This window comes from Phaseolus vulgaris, chromosome 8 (assembly GCF_051622355.1).
Source record: "Phaseolus vulgaris cultivar YP4 chromosome 8, ASM5162235v1, whole genome shotgun sequence".
In the NCBI taxonomy this organism is placed as follows: domain Eukaryota; kingdom Viridiplantae; phylum Streptophyta; class Magnoliopsida; order Fabales; family Fabaceae; genus Phaseolus; species Phaseolus vulgaris.
In genome coordinates, this window is record NC_143505.1 from 10,016,077 (window position 1) to 10,031,784 (window position 15,708).

The 15,708-nt window shown below is 31.8% G+C and overlaps 2 protein-coding genes across 2 annotated transcripts; one reads left to right on the forward strand and one right to left on the reverse strand.

Moving 5' to 3' along the window:
- Positions 1–3,418: 3,418 nt before the first annotated feature.
- On the forward strand, positions 3,419–4,010 carry LOC150025400 (uncharacterized). Its single transcript, XM_090294014.1, has 2 exons — positions 3,419–3,832; positions 3,936–4,010. The coding sequence occupies exons 1-2, from the start codon at positions 3,419–3,421 to the stop codon at positions 4,008–4,010; spliced, it is 489 nt and encodes a 162-aa protein (XP_090150140.1).
- Positions 4,011–6,899: 2,889 nt separating this feature from the next.
- On the reverse strand, positions 6,900–10,081 carry LOC137823912 (pyruvate decarboxylase 2). The gene is made up of 6 exons (XM_068629249.1): positions 9,304–10,081; positions 8,616–8,779; positions 7,878–8,528; positions 7,674–7,791; positions 7,337–7,525; positions 6,900–7,244 (listed from the first exon to the last, which is right to left on the reverse strand). Exons 1-6 carry the CDS (start codon positions 9,829–9,831, stop codon positions 7,074–7,076), a joined length of 1,821 nt encoding a protein of 606 aa, XP_068485350.1. The 5' UTR covers positions 9,832–10,081; the 3' UTR covers positions 6,900–7,073.
- Positions 10,082–15,708: the final 5,627 nt, after the last annotated feature.

Genomic DNA, 15,708 nt, shown 5'->3' on the forward strand with positions numbered 1-15,708 from the left:
GAGAGAATTTATTGGCGCTTTTTCAGCGTTTCTTGAAGTTCGGACTGTTTTGGTTGCTGAGTTTTATGGAGTAATACATGTTATAGAGGAAGCTCAAAAGATGGGACTTACTAATGTCTGGCTTGAATGTGATTATGCCTTGGTTTGTGTTGCGTTTACTGCTAGGACTAATGTTCCGTGGATGCTTCGTAATCGATGGAATACTTGTCTTAATTTCTGTGGGACAATCAGGTTTAGGGTTACTCATATTTTTCGTGAAGGGAATGCGTGTGCTGATTAGTTGGCTAATTTAGGATTTATTCATAAAGAATCATTTCATTGATATAATAGACTTTCATGTAGTATGTTCTTAAAATTCTTTATAAATAGGTATAGTCTACCTATATATCGTTTTTGTTAACATATGAGTTTTGATCTAGTCTCTTATATTTTTGTATTTTCTTTCTTTTTTTTTCTTTTTTTTAATAATATTTTTTTCATGTGAAAAATAAAATCTAGGACCCAAAAACAACTTTGTATATTTTATACTGTTCCCAGACATTAAAATCACTTTAAAAACATAGATAAATTTCAAGGCCATAAACCTCGTAATGCAACTCTCCTAGAACTATGCATCAATGACCATGAGGTTCGAATTTCGAATAATTTAGTCAAGTAAATTACAATACTAAATTGAATTAACAATCTACCTAAAAGCTTAAGCTATTAAAGAAGAGTATAAGTGTCCTATATAGCAGTATAGAAGAGTATATGTGTCCTAAATTGAATTAACAATCTACCTAAAAGCTTAAGCTCCACTCCTAACTCTTCCTTTCACTTTCCTATTTACAATATTGGGTTTATTTATAGATAAATAAGACATAATCCACCCACCAATACTTGTTAGTGATTGTAAGTGAAATTTTATTTATATATTATCAAAAAATTAAGTGGATCAAAATAAAATTATTGGTGAAAAAATATAAATTTTGGAAAACTTTTAAAATTTAATTTGAATTTATTGTTAAAAATTAAATTTTCAAAAAGAAAATATTATAGTCCAATTTATTTAAGTTTATTTTTTAGAAAATAAAAATTATTTACCCTAATTTTATTATATACTTTTATTTAAATGATACTTTAGAATTAATTTATATTGTTTTCGCATGTATCCACATGTAATGGAAAAATTGTGCAGCTCATTGTCATCTCTAACCATAAGTTACCATTAAGTTATGGTAGCAGATACCAACCAAAACAAAAAGAATAAGCATTTCCTTTTGTACTTTCTTTTAAACCATTAAAACGACATTATAATAATTTTTATTACAATAACAAACGAAAAAAGTGGCACTATAACCTTTTATAATTTTTTAAAAATAAAACAATAATAACATAAAAATAATATGTCGCTATAAGATTGATTTCATAATTGTAATCCCTCTAAACTGTCCCCTCATAGTAATTTCTTCTTTTTTCCAACTTTTCTTTTCTCTCTTCTCTCTTAATTTTATTTTATTTTCCAATTTTTATCTATTTTAGTTAAGGAGTTAAGAAACATTTCTATCTAATCAAATTTTCAAATAAAGTAAGTTCATTTTTACTCTAAAGATTTCTTATTCTTTGTTTTTCTCTATGATTTAGTAATCAATCTTAGTAAGGTCAGTTGAGAAAAGTGTTTCTCTCAACTTGATTAAGCTCATACTAAAATTTAGTAATGTTTGGATAACTTGCTCTAGATTCCTAAATTTTGGAGTGGTTCCCCTTTTTTAGGTAGAATTTCTATCAGAATAAGGAATTTAAGGTAAGGAAAGCTAACTTTAATTTTTAATAATATCCTAGGCTAGAAGATCTGAATGTGGAAGGGATGTGGTTCCAATATTCAATTTATCTTGCAGAGATGTTGTTTGTTTATATATTGTTTAAACTTGTAAAAATATTAGATTTTGATGGTTTGGTATTTAAGTGTTGTTTTTTTATGTTAAATAGGATTTTGAATGTTGTGGATTGCATTTTGAATGATATTGTATGATGAAAATGGTATGAAATTGAATTCATACATTTGGGATAATGTATGAACTGATGTTTGTTTGTGTATTAAGTATTGATGCCTATGTGGTAACAAAGATCTTCGAGCTTCACTGATGATCTAAGTCATATAGACTAAGATATCAAGTGGTGAGAAGCTGATGGGGGAGTTCATGCACACTGTGACATATGAGATGTACAACTTAGGTTGTATTGAACTTACCCTGATCCTTTCTCTTGGATTCGTTGGTAATCTTTGGATCAGGTGTTAGTCTCTGATAGGACTTACTTAATACGGGTCTTCCAGAAGGTGTGTCAGTTGTTATTCTGTTTGTTGAATATCTTGCATGTGTAGATCCATGTGAGATCTATGTGATTGTTTTATGTTGGGTTTTGAAGAAGATTGAATAATTCAGAAATTTATTCATGTAATTTGGTTTTCTCTTTTGATTTAGTTGTGTATATTGTAGAATTTTATTTTCACTAGCTTACCCTTGCTTTTCTTGTTGTGTTGTGAATTGCAATAATTGTATTATGTATACGAACAGATGATCATACAAGAGTCAGAGGTTCTTAAGGGCTTTAGGATTTTTTTTAACATTATATTGTAAATGTTTGTATTTGTGTTAGGTGTCTCGCTACAGTCTGATTTGCAGTATTGGTTTTATGATCATCGTCTCGTTTGCCGCCGTTCTTACTGGTACCAGTGTTTTATTCCTTACAACTTGGTTTGTCGCATGTTTAAAGCGTTGGTTTCCTTTGGTGGGATGAGGACAAATTCTTCCGGTTTTCAAATTTATTGGGGTGTCTCAAGGACCAATATTGCTTTTCACAAGTCAAATCATCTTATGCGGATCAAGCACAGAAGAAGACTTTTTGCACAAGCTATGACGAAGTGGACTTTAAGCCTAACTCAACCCCATAAAACCGGCTCATAGGGTTGAGGTTTGCACCCACTTATATATTATGAAATGTCCTTATCTCTAGTCGATGTGGGATCTCCAACACAAGCTTTGAATAATAGTTGTGATATCCTTCTTTTACAGTTCTGTTTTCCTTGCATCAAGGGAGATTTGATATTTGTTTATATTGATGAAGATATGTATCTCGTAGGTCTTAAAGAGTGTAAAAATCACTTTCATGGAAGAATAATATTATCCAAAGGTCATATGGATGTGTGCAAAAAGTTGGATCTTGTCTGGAAATCTCTCGGATCATAGAAAGTTATTCTTTTCGAAAAATGGTTTTATAAAAAAAAAATCATTCCCTTAAATACATGAGAAGAGTCCTAGCAATGAGGTCTTAGATCAATTTGGGTATCTTGAGAGTATTTGCTGGAACTAAACACTTTGTGTCATCTTTCATGAAATTCACCAAAGCTTAATGTTGGATCAGGATCTATGGTCTTTCCATGGAATATTGGCAACCAAAAGCAATTTTCTCTATAGCAAGAGGGATTGGTACTCATCTTTCTCTTGATGATTGCACCATAAATAAATCTAGAGATTTTTTTGCTAGAGTGTTCGTTGATATTGATATGTTATCTGTTTTGCCTAATCAAATCTTGGTTGAAAGACATGGTTTTGTTTTTATTGCAGATATTGAATTTGAGAAGTTGTCACCATTTTGCTTTTCATGCAAAATGATAGGGCATGATATTTCTAAATGCATAAGACATCCTGATAACCTCAATAACACACTCAAATCACCTATTGTTGTTGTGGTTGTTATTGTACAATATAAACCTATGATTGTCCAAACCAAAGAAACTAATGATGCCTCTCACAAGGAAGTGGTTGGTGTCATTGAGAAACAAAATTATGCGGTAGAGATACAAATATATGGTGTAATGTTCATAATGTAGGGATGGTGGAAGTTGAGGAAGTTGTTATTGATCTTGATAACCTTTTTGAAGTTGTTGTTGCTAGGTGGATGGTGGATCTCTTGTAAGTCAAAAGTTTAAGAAATCTACTGAAGATATAGGGGCTAGTTCAAGATCTTAGGATGATGTTTTTTTTTATATGCCATCTTTGGAGGATGTCCATGAATATGATGATTTGTTACAAAAAAAAAAAAGGACTCGTTGCCTCTTGAAAATTATGGTCTTTTAGAATGATTCTTTCATCTCAAATATGCAACTCATGCAATAAGTCCTAAATTAGTTGTTGTCAAGTGAGTTACTTCTAAATTTGTTTCTCAAGATTTAGTCTTACAAAATTGTTTTCAATTTATTTCAAGTGAATAAGAGGCTCAAGAGTTATGTTGTGCTATCTTGACAACAAATGTAGTTGAATCTACCCCGACTGATATTTTCTTAAAAAAAACAAATTTAGTCTTTAAATTATAGACTAAAAATATGGATAAGGAATCATTAAGAGAAGACAATGAACTAGTTCAAACCTTCAAGAGATCAGGCACATACTCCTAAAGTTAGAGTGAAAGTCAATAAGATGACCTCCCAAATAGGTCAACCAAAAAAAGAGTAATGGTAATGACATGTATCAATATCATAGAATTTTATTACATGCTAACAAGGATTAATCTTATTGGATTTTTGGAATTCAATCATTTCTCTTTGTTGTCTTTATGAGAGCTACGCATTATGGAATGTTCTTTTGTTTGCCTTCTTTTCTTTATTTAATTTTTTCCCAATATAGTTATTTAGGCTACTCATGGAAGTTTTTTTTTTTGCATGGGTTTGGTCAAGTCCCCCATGTTTTGTTTTCTTTTTTCTTGGGTTTGGTTTGTTTTCTTTTTTCTTTTTTGATTTCTATGCTATTTTTTATGTGATGGCACGTACTTAGCATGAGATTTATAAAAAAATATAAAAATAATAAGTTGTTAATACATAGTGTACATTGATTAATTTTATTATTTTTATAATTTTGAATTGTTACTAAAAATAAAATAAGAGTATGAAATACTTTCATAAAAATATAATCTTTAAGATAAATAAGAGATTTTTATATTTTATTGATATTTATAAAAAAAGTATTAAAAAAATACCTTTTTAAAATTTAAACAAAAAATGTTAAGGAAATTTTTTTTAATTTATAAAATTTAAAATACAATAAACTAGTATTAGATAAAAAAAAACTATTTTTCTATTATGCTATTTTTTAATTAATTTAAGGTTAAATATGTTTTCTTATAACACGAAATTAGTTTTTTTTCCAATTCAAACTTTAAATCATCTAGATACCTATAATATAGAAATGATTGGAATGAGTCCTTCATATAAAATTATTATTAGTTTTTTTCAAAAATTGTTAGTTTTTTTTCAAAATTCGTTGTTGTTTTAATTGCAGATTGATGCCTACTATAACTATTTTCAATGGGTTGATAAAGTGAATCTTCAAATTAAATCAATTCTACATACATAATGACCTATTCCAATCATTTTTATACTACAAACACTTGGATATAGTCTAAAGTTTGGATTAAGAACAAACTATACATAGATAAAAAAAACATATTTAACTTATTAATTTATTATATTTTAAACAGATAAAAAAATAGCATGAGTGCTGTTAAATAAAGATAAATTTAAATTTTATTAAAAAAAAATCATTTCAATTCAACTTATCACTCCCATTTAAATTCTATACCGTCAAATCAAGCTGCAACAATCACTCCCATGCCGTCGTGTCGGCGACGAATAAACATGGCGGGAAAGACAACCTCCATGATTATTGCTTTATTTTTATCATAAAAGTATAATTTTATTTCAAAATTATCAAATAAGTATATTTTTTTATTTATTGAGTTTAATCAATCAACTTCGCAATGAAAATTAAACTAATTAAATTAGTTCAATTTTTTAGTGTAATTGTTCTAACCAAATTAAATTTCATGTAATTGGTTTGGGTGTTGAATTTGTGATTATACATCTAATAGACTTGACTAAACCAATCATACAAATTTTTAAATATACATTATTGTGCATAGAGTTTTATGGTAAAATTATACTTTTATAAATTTTCTGTTATTTAGTTTATACAAATTAATTATAACAAAATATTTATTTACACAGTTTTAATAACAAAACTATGTATAAAACTTTTGGCAAAATAATATATATAGCTTTTTCTTTCCTCTCAAACATTTTGCATAGTAAAAAAATCCAATTGATCAAGCGAAGGCATGAATTAGGTTGGTATGAGATTCAAACCAATATAAGAGTGTTTCTTTCTGCACCCTACATTCTTCAGAATATTCAAAATTACTTTTCATAGATTTGGTTGATTAGAGAAGAGAGAATATAGGAGTTTCAGTAAACAAAATCTGTTTCTAGAATAATAAATCTGAAAAAAAAATATTCTGAAATATTATTTTTAGAATATCTTTTTAACTTTCGAAATTGTAAATCTAGAATTTATAAAATATGTTTTAGATCATTTTCAGAAAGAGTAATATGAAAATCATTTTTAAAAAGGTAAAACAATATTTTTCAAAAATAATAAAGTTTAGAAAGAAATTGAAATTAATTGGTTTTGGATTTTATATTACCTCAAACTCGATCCAAAGTTAGTTTATGTTTTACGAAATCACCCACACATTGGATCTAAAACAGCATCGAGTTCCCTCACCTATGCTTTTCAACCCAAAAGAATATCATGTGAATGAATTGGTGATACAATGCACTTGTAAATTGCGTGGACCATTTTCAACCCTGTAATATAAAAAATTCCATCTTCTCAATAATTCATGTCCATGCATTCATCATCATCAATGAGAAAATAATGGAAGTTTTCTTTTTACTATTGTTAACGAATGCGACAGGCTCCAACTTAATAATATCAGAATAAATTAAACCAACCAGCACCACTGATAGATTCTAGTGTTGTTTTCATCCAAAATCCAAATCTAACAGAAGCTTTAACAAACAAAAATGAACAAAGGTGATGGATAAATATTTTTATCTCAAATTAAAGAATTTACACAAACAAGAGGTCTCTCAATTGCAAAGAAGCTAGAAGCCATTAATAGAAAGTAAATTCCCTAGAAATGACATGTGAAAGAAGAAATTGCAGCAATTCAAACATAGGCTGAATGAAGTAGGAAGTTTATTGAGGATTTGGAGGACGGCTATTGGCAGCACAGACCCTTGAGCCCCACTCAAGCAATTCTTTGCTGGTGTCATCCTTGTGAGCAATCACCTCAATGAAGCAAAAGGAGTCTTTCTTGGGTCCTGTGGCTGTGGCAATTGCTTCAACTAGCTCCTCTTCACAGAACACCTGAGATGAACCATGCATGAATGAATGAATACAAGATATTCCACACTCCATGTTGCATCAATGATGTTTGAGGATAATTTCAAGAAACTCACCTTGGTAGTCCAGCATTTTCCTTCACCGTTGTGGATTGCATCTACTAACCCAGTGTAGTTCCAGTTCTTGATCACATTGTACGGTCCATCGTGAATTTCAACTTCAATGGTGTATCCACCATTGTTTATCAGAAAGATGATGGTCTTTTGCCCACACCGCAGCATTGTTGACACGTCCTGGGCAGTCATCTGCAAAACAATAAAAACAAAATTAAAACATCATAATTCAGTTTGAGAATGGAATTTGAGAGAAGATTTATGGAAAGTTGTAAATGCTTGAGGAAAATACATCAGATTCTCATGGACATCATGGTTTAAGTAGTTATGCTAAACAGACCTGAAAACTTCCATCACCAATGAAGGCAAGCACTCGCTTCTCAGGAACAGCCTGAGCATAACCAAGAGTAGCACCAACAGACCATCCAATTGAGCCATATTGCATTTGGAACTCATACCTGTCAACCAAAATTTTATTACCGCTATAAACACTCTAAGTAAGATGATAATTAAACACAACAAATACACTCTATCAGATACTTACCCACATCCCTTTGGCAATTTCAGCTTTTGGCAGTTAAACCAGGAGTCCCCTGTCTCTGCAATCACAGCAGTTTCACCAGACAACATCTTTTGTATATGTTGGAACAGAACATTAACCCTCAAAGGTTCTTTTGGTGCTGCCTGCAAAGGAACACCTTCAGGGACAAAAATCCTGTGGTAATTTTCATATGAGGTATTGTTGTGCTTGAGGCGCTTAGCGAGTCCCTTGAGGAAATCCTTCATCAGCACACACCCAAATGAAGGTCCATTTGCAATCACAACCCGATCGGGCTGTACAATGATTGCCTTCTCCTTCTTGAGAAGAAGAGAATATCCCACAGAGCTGTAGTCATTAAAAATGGGACCAGCAAACAAGTATGCATCCGCAGATTCCACAATCTCAGCACAGAAGGCAGTGCTCACAGCACCCCAATAAGTTCCAATGAAATGAGGATGGTGCTCTGGAACCTGCCCTTTAGCTGATGGCATTACAGCAAGCGCATAACCAGACGCATCAGCCAGTTCAACAAAGGCTTCACCTGCTGCTGCCACCCTCAGTTTAGGACCACCCACCAGCACTGGTTTCACTGCCTTGTTAAGGAACTCTGCAGCTGCCTCCACTGCTGCCTCAAGCCCCATCTTGTTACTCAATCTACAAAAAAAACAACACAAACATAAACAGCTAATCGCCAATGTTTCCAATGAAGAACAAAGCAACAAATAAAATAAAAAAGCTTACCTGGGAGACAACGAAAAACGAACTGGATCACGGCTGAAGGTGGGGTGAGGAATCCCAGACAAGTTACAACTAATGCTTATATACACAGGCTTTCTTTCTTTCAGTGCAGTTGAGATTGCAGTATCAATCAACTCATGGGCATCTTCCAAGTTAGTCACCACAGCCTAACATCAAACAAAGCCACATTAATGCCTTCAGCATAAAATAAACAAAAACTTCACATAACTCAAACACAGTAAAAACTAAACAAAAGCACACTAACTTCTGGATAAACCTCTCAATTGGATAAACATCTCAGGAGAAAAATAAATTAAGCTAAAATCAACCTACATTTCAACTTTTACCACTTTCATTTTTCCAAAAACTGATTTTAACTTCTCTAAGTTAAAATTAACTGAGAAAAATGGCAATTCATTTTATTTTCTCATTTTCTATTATTAAAAGTAATAATATATATAAAAAAAAAACATGCATTTGCTGTACTTCATTAATTGCTTCTTTCTTGCTTTCTAATTAAGAGTTTCATGTCAGGGATGTTTGTGAGTAGATGACACTGATGGTCAGTGCATGAGTTATCATTCATATTTTTTTTTCTAACTTCATGACACATCCACACTAACAAAAAATGGTAGAAAAAAAAAGCAGAGTGTGTGAGCGTGAGAGTGAGAGAGAGGAAGAGAGTTGGAACCTGGAAGCAAGTAATGGTCTGAAAGCACCTCAACTCTTGGCTGAAATCGGGTAACCCGATGGTGTGGTGGAGGATGCGATTGGTGCCATAGTCGTTGGAGTTAGGCCCACCAACGATGCAGATCAGGGGCAAGTTCTCGCTGTTCGCTCCGGCGATCGCGTTGAGCACGCTGAGCCCGCCGACGGTGAACGTGACGACGCACGCACCGACGCCTCGCGCACGTGCGTAGCCGTCGGCAGCATAGCCGGCGTTGAGCTCGTTACAGCAGCCGATGACGTTGAGCGCGGGCTCAGCGATGAGGTGATCGAGCAGCGTGAGGTTGAAGTCGCCGGGAACGGAGAAGACGTCGGTGACACCGATTTCGACGAGGCGGCGCGCAAGGTGGCCACCGAGCGTAGAGTCTCCGCAGCCATTGATGACGGCGGAAGGAACGCTGGGATGGATGACAGTGGCGTTGGCATGATTGCAGGATACGAGGTCGTTGGTGGGAGGCTTTGCGACGTCCAATGAACCTATCTTAGTGTCCATAACTTGAACTACTGGTTTTAGTGAGAAGTTGAGGTTTGTAGAGAGTGAGAATGGAGAAGGTGTTGTAGTTTTTGGAATGAGAAGAGTGTGGAAATGAGAAGAAGCTTATATAGTGTTAGTGAGTGTGGGTTGGTGGTAAGTGGTAATTGCAAAGGGAAAGACAGTGGGAGATACCATACCAGGGGCGTTCTACAGTTTCCATTCTTGTTCATCATTCTGCTCCTCTCTCTCTTAACTCTACTTTTCTAATAAATACTGACAATACCAATGTTTCTTTTCTAACCTGTAATTCAAAAATTATTATTATTTTATTAAATATCAAAATTAGATGTATTTGGTGTAAATTAATTAAAACAAATTTAGAAAAATTAAAATTTTATAAATAAGATTTTGAATTAAAGTTTGGTTATATTTTATTGAAATGTTTATTCCTTATTTCATTATTCAACTTCATCTAGTTAATCTAATTCAATTAAGTCAATTTTATTTATAATTAGGTCAAATTTGATCCAACCTAAATTTTGTTGTGAAACATGTTTTTTTTTTCTTAATCGCTCTCATCCACTGTTCATTATTGAACAATCACATCCATTAGATTGAAAGTCAAATTAAATACATAAACCTCATCCTATAAATTATTTTTTAAAAATTAAATTAAACTTAAATTATATATAATAGTTATATAGAGTTTATATAAAGCTTTGGAATTCACAATCTTCAATATTAGATTTTTTTTAGTTCCATGTTGAAAATATTTAGTCGCTAACATGAGAATGTATACTAAAAAACCTCTATTAACTAAAAATTAAATTAAATTATAGTATATAAATATATCCTGATGCACTTACTTATTTGGATGATTATCTTAAAATAGTATTGCACTCGAATACAATTTTGTGCATACTAGGAAATGAATATTCATGGAGGTGGAAAACAAGGAAAGAAAACAAAAAACAAAATATCCTTAGCAACCTTTTATTTTGCATTTCTTCACTTTGTTGTATAGAACAAAAAATTGAAATTGGTAACTGCTGTTTGTGTTTTTCTTTGATTCATCAACAGTGTTCTAGAACAAAAAAGTTGGTAGGGAAGGCAAGTTTTGTGTGGTAGGAGACAGCAAGTGGAAAAGAAAGTTAAAATGATTGCAAAGATTTAAATAAAACATTGGACGAGGAAACCAAAAGCAAAACCGTAACCGGTATTATGGTCCTTGTAAGGGTCAACGGTGGCGAGAACGCGGATTTGCTAACCTGGAACAAAATCTTAAAACAGTGTAATAATACTGATATATACTAAAGTTATAAACATTAAATATAACTTAATACAAAGTATTAATAATATTTAAACCGTTTTACTTTCAATATTAAAGTCAAGATAAACTTTTTAAATATTTTAATTTTATAAAATTTAAATAACTAAAAAAGTATCACGTGTACGTCATGCGAATTTTGTTGGTGGCTTATATTTTCTTTTATGTTTACTGAAACTTTATTTTAGATTAATGATAAGAAACTTCTAGACTAAATAACTTCTTTTATTTTATTACTGTATTACATTTTTAATTTCATTTTACCATTTTACATGTTTTAATTTTGTCTAATTTTGAAAAAATATATAAACATGAATTGAGTGGAGGGAAGCATCAAAGGGAGTAGTTGAGTTGGCAAAGCTCTGTAGTTTTGTCCTTATTTAGAATTTAAATTTAAAGAACAATGTAAGTTTCAATTAAAAAATGAAGAAAAAAAAATATTTGAAAATAGAAAAAGGTGATGATAATCCATTGGATTAGTGAGGTACCTGAATCTAACAAAGGTCACGCAGAGTGTGTGAATCATGTTCGTTGTTTCGTCGTGACTCTCTCACATGATGGCGGTCAGATTCCAAGCAGTGGTGAACAATGACTCGTTACTTTCACTCTCACAAGTATTTTTAATCTTCACCGTCGCCATCACAATCACGAGTGTCGCAAAAGAAACCAAACATCAAGTATTTTTATCGTTATTGGGTAGGATTAATATAATTTTCTCATCAACTCTTTTGTCCCATATAATATAATATTATGTTAATTCAACTCCAGGTGGTGATCTTTTATCCAATTTCCTTACAAGATTACAATGATAAAAATTATATCCTTCCAATATTATTTATATTTATTTTTATTATTATTAATTATAATTATTATATATTATCATAGTTATTATTTATGTTAGAAACAAATTACAATAAGTGGAACTCAAAACCTAAATTAAATAAGCTTTAATCACTGTATCATAGATAGAAGGTTTTTTCTCGTTTTATCTTTTTTATTATACATATTATTAATATTATTATATTCTTAATATTATTTAATTTTTTTAATATTATTAATATTGTTAGTATTATTAATATTATAAATATTATTAAATATTACTAATATTACTAATATTACTAATATTATTATTATTAATAAAAATATTAATATCAATATTATTATTATTACAATTATTAAAAATATTATGTGTGTAATGCTTTATATACGGATACAATTCATATGTAATTATTTTTGTTTTATGACGCCAAAATTAAATGTTGATTAAATTCGTACGTAATCACTTTTGGATCCGTATGTAATGCTCACTTTACATACGAATTTGGATCCGTATGTAATAATCGCTATGTAAATGGACAATTTCTTATAGTGTTTTTTTATAACCACAGCGATTATCAACCATGTGGTATAGTGTACATCTCGAATGAAGTCAATATTTAGGAGTTTATCCACCTCCTCCTTGGCGGCTACACTTCTTTCCTCCTTAACTTACATTTTTTTAAGACATTGGTCTCGCTTCTTTGCAGACAAAGTGTTTGTGAAAAATGACTTCGGGATCGATCCTTAACATGTTAGTGATCTTCTATGCAAACATGTTTTCATTCTTCTTTAGCATCTCAAATATAGTTTCTTTATTGTTGTCTATTCTCGACATTATTTTGTTGTTCCCAATTGGAGATAAGTTGTATCTTCCTCGAGTTCTACTCATATAGCATCGTTCATTTGAAGTTTAAATTGTAGAATAGGAAAAACATAAGAAGTGAGAGTTCAATTGTGTTTTAATAAAATTTTAAAAAAAAATTGTAAGTATCGTATGATATTGCATAGTATGTAGAATATTGGTGATGGATCAAAGATGTTATAATAAGGAATTCTTCAACAAAAATACGTTTTTCAGTTATTTATGCATAGACTCTCCTTCTTATATTAGTGCAAATAATAATAATATGCAATATAAATGACATAAGGAGAAAGAGAAATATATAATATATTTTTATACTGATTTGTCTGACACCACGACGGACTATATCCAACTCTCGATCAACAAATTGAGTTTCACTAAGTAGACTATTGATGTGAAGTACAATGCGAGTATTATATCGAATCATAGTCACTCCTGGCTAACCCGTTGAATATTCTTTGGATTCATAACCATTCCTGGTTAACTCATTTGAGTATTCCTTGGGCACGTAGTCGCTTTTGGCTAATTCCTACAAGTATTTTTTAGGAACATAATCACTCATAGCTAATACCTACGAGCATTCTTTGGGAATGTAGTCACTCTTGATTAATTCTTACGAGTATTTTTTTAGGAACATAATCACTCATAGCAAATACATATGCCATTCTTTGGGAACGTAGCCACTCTTGGCAAACTTTGTTCAAGTATTCTTTGTCACTTACTCACTCATGACTAAAATTGAGTACTCTTTTGGATTATAGTCACTCTTCCATTTAAGAGTATTCTTTAATAAAAAAACACTCATGGTTAATAATCGAGTATTCTTTACCAAACAACCACTTCTAGTTAAGAGAGATAAATTGTCTGAGTAATGATCAACATATCACATGGTAGCTCACCAAAGAGGGATAACATCTTTCAACGTATACAAGGTTTATGCGTTATCTTCTAGTTTTCTAAGTGAACACGAACATTTGTTCTCTGTGAATTTTTTGGGACATAAAATTTGAGCAATGTTTTTGCAATGTGATCTCATGTTTTTTCTTCTTGATGAACAACTTTACGTAAACATTGTTTCTGATCGTTGACCATATAAAGTAGGCATCTCAATATTGATAGCCTTGAACGTGAAGGATGCATTCCATGCAAAAGAGATGTACCCACATGTGTCTAATTTCTTTCCTAGAGTATATCAATCGAGCTTCCTTGGTTGACTGATATCTTCATGACTGCAAAATTTTCAACTTCAATAATGATGTTATAGTATCATCTTGCATTGGGTTTATTAATTTGAAGTCAGATTTGGTGAAGGTAACATTGAGTATCTTCCTTTTAGAGGTCGAGACAACCACAAATATTTCTTTATTGACAAGGTAAACGAGAAGTCTCTTGTGAAGCCTCTAGTGATTATATTCATCACTCTTGGAGTAGCACGTATCGGTTCTGTTCTTCTTTAGGTGGCGGTCTTATCAGTGACTTTTGTGACGATCATCCGGGGGGAGGTTCTTCTTGGTGGTCTTGATCTTACCTTCACTTGGGTTGACAATTCCTCCCCATATGGTCATGCTCTTTGCGAACAAATATGTGCAAGTGACCCCCTTGTATCAATTTTTTAATCTTATCTTTTAGTTATCACCATTCTTTAGTGACATGACCAAAAGTTTTGAAGGTATCAACAATGCGGCCTTGTATATGAAGCAAAGAAGGATAAGTTCTATATTGAGTTCCTCTCCTAGATTCAGGCTCTATAAACATTAAGAAAAATGTAGTATATGAATCAGTGAGTTATCAACTCCCTAAATTTTATGACAGGTTGATGTTGGTTAAAGCATTCCCTTTGATGTTGATGTTTCATGTTGCAGAGTGTTGTTTCCACATGAACTTTTATTTGAAAATCTTGTAATTCTTACATTTGCATTTGGGCTTCTTACACAAATTTTCGGCAAATGATCTCTACCTGAGTATCGTGATCATAAGGTGTAGAGCTACTTTGGGGATTCCCCATTTTCCTAACGGATATTCACTTGTGCAATTGATGTGAGCTGATGGAGTAAACTTCTTGCAAACTGTGTGTTGAACTTAATCATTTGACATGTTGAAGCAATTAATGGAGTAAGTTGGTAACCATGTAAACTAGCTAATAATTGCTCCTTTCAAATTTATGAGGAAAATGTGATAAAAGATGACAATGTTCTCCATATATAGGCTAACCTAAGTAATGTATACATATTTGTGTTCATTTAGGTCAATGGTTTTGTCATGTCAATTTATGGACAAACTCTTCTAAGTATGAGGCAATGTTGTCTCAATGATGTCGTCCACGATGGGGTGTTGGTGCAGCGCTCCAACAATGAGGAAAGTGAGCACCTAAAAAGATGCCACATTTTGATGGCTTTCTACTTTTATAGCCCTAATGATATTGGTAGGTGGTGGAAAAGGTAATAATGACATGAGTGACTTGAGGTTTCTTTCTATGTCATCAAGGGCTCAATGTGTTATTCAGGTTTGTGTGAACATAAGTGTTTTATTTTTCAACTTCATTTACATTGTTGTGTTCTCTTCATGTATAATATTGATTTCTTTAGCATTTAGCCTATTCAATTCAATCAATTCCTTTTGTAACTCGATTAGTAATGTCATTCAATCCACATGGTTACCATGGGTTTCTAGTGACCTTTGTTTTTAGTATATTTATCATATTAATTTCTTGTCGATACCATTTAGTCTTATAAAGTTCAACTTGATCCCATAGTGAATATCAAATGTTCTTACCAAAATTGAGATGGTCCCACAAGACTAAGTCTTCCCTTCCAAATTAATTGAGGTCTTCACAAAACTATTATTTGAAGACGTGTTATTTCTCAAATGTTCATAAAAGGTATGTAAA

What these genes read in the sequence shown, in the direction of transcription:
- LOC150025400 (XM_090294014.1), top strand. Translation starts at nt 3,419, where the DNA reads ATGGAATATTGGCAACCAAAAGCAATTTTCTCTATAGCAAGAGGGATT. An exon ending in TTGAGAAACAAAATTATGCG is followed by an intron (nt 3,833 to 3,935) that starts GTAGAGATACAA and finishes TGTTGTTGCTAG; the next exon opens with GTGGATGGTGGATCTCTTGT.
- LOC137823912 (XM_068629249.1), bottom strand. Translation starts at nt 9,831, where the DNA reads ATGGACACTAAGATAGGTTCATTGGACGTCGCAAAGCCTCCCACCAAC. An exon ending in TTGGTGATGGAAGTTTTCAG is followed by an intron (nt 7,526 to 7,673) that starts GTCTGTTTAGCA and finishes ATTGTTTTGCAG; the next exon opens with ATGACTGCCCAGGACGTGTC. An exon ending in GAAAATGCTGGACTACCAAG is followed by an intron (nt 7,245 to 7,336) that starts GTGAGTTTCTTG and finishes GGTTCATCTCAG; the next exon opens with GTGTTCTGTGAAGAGGAGCT.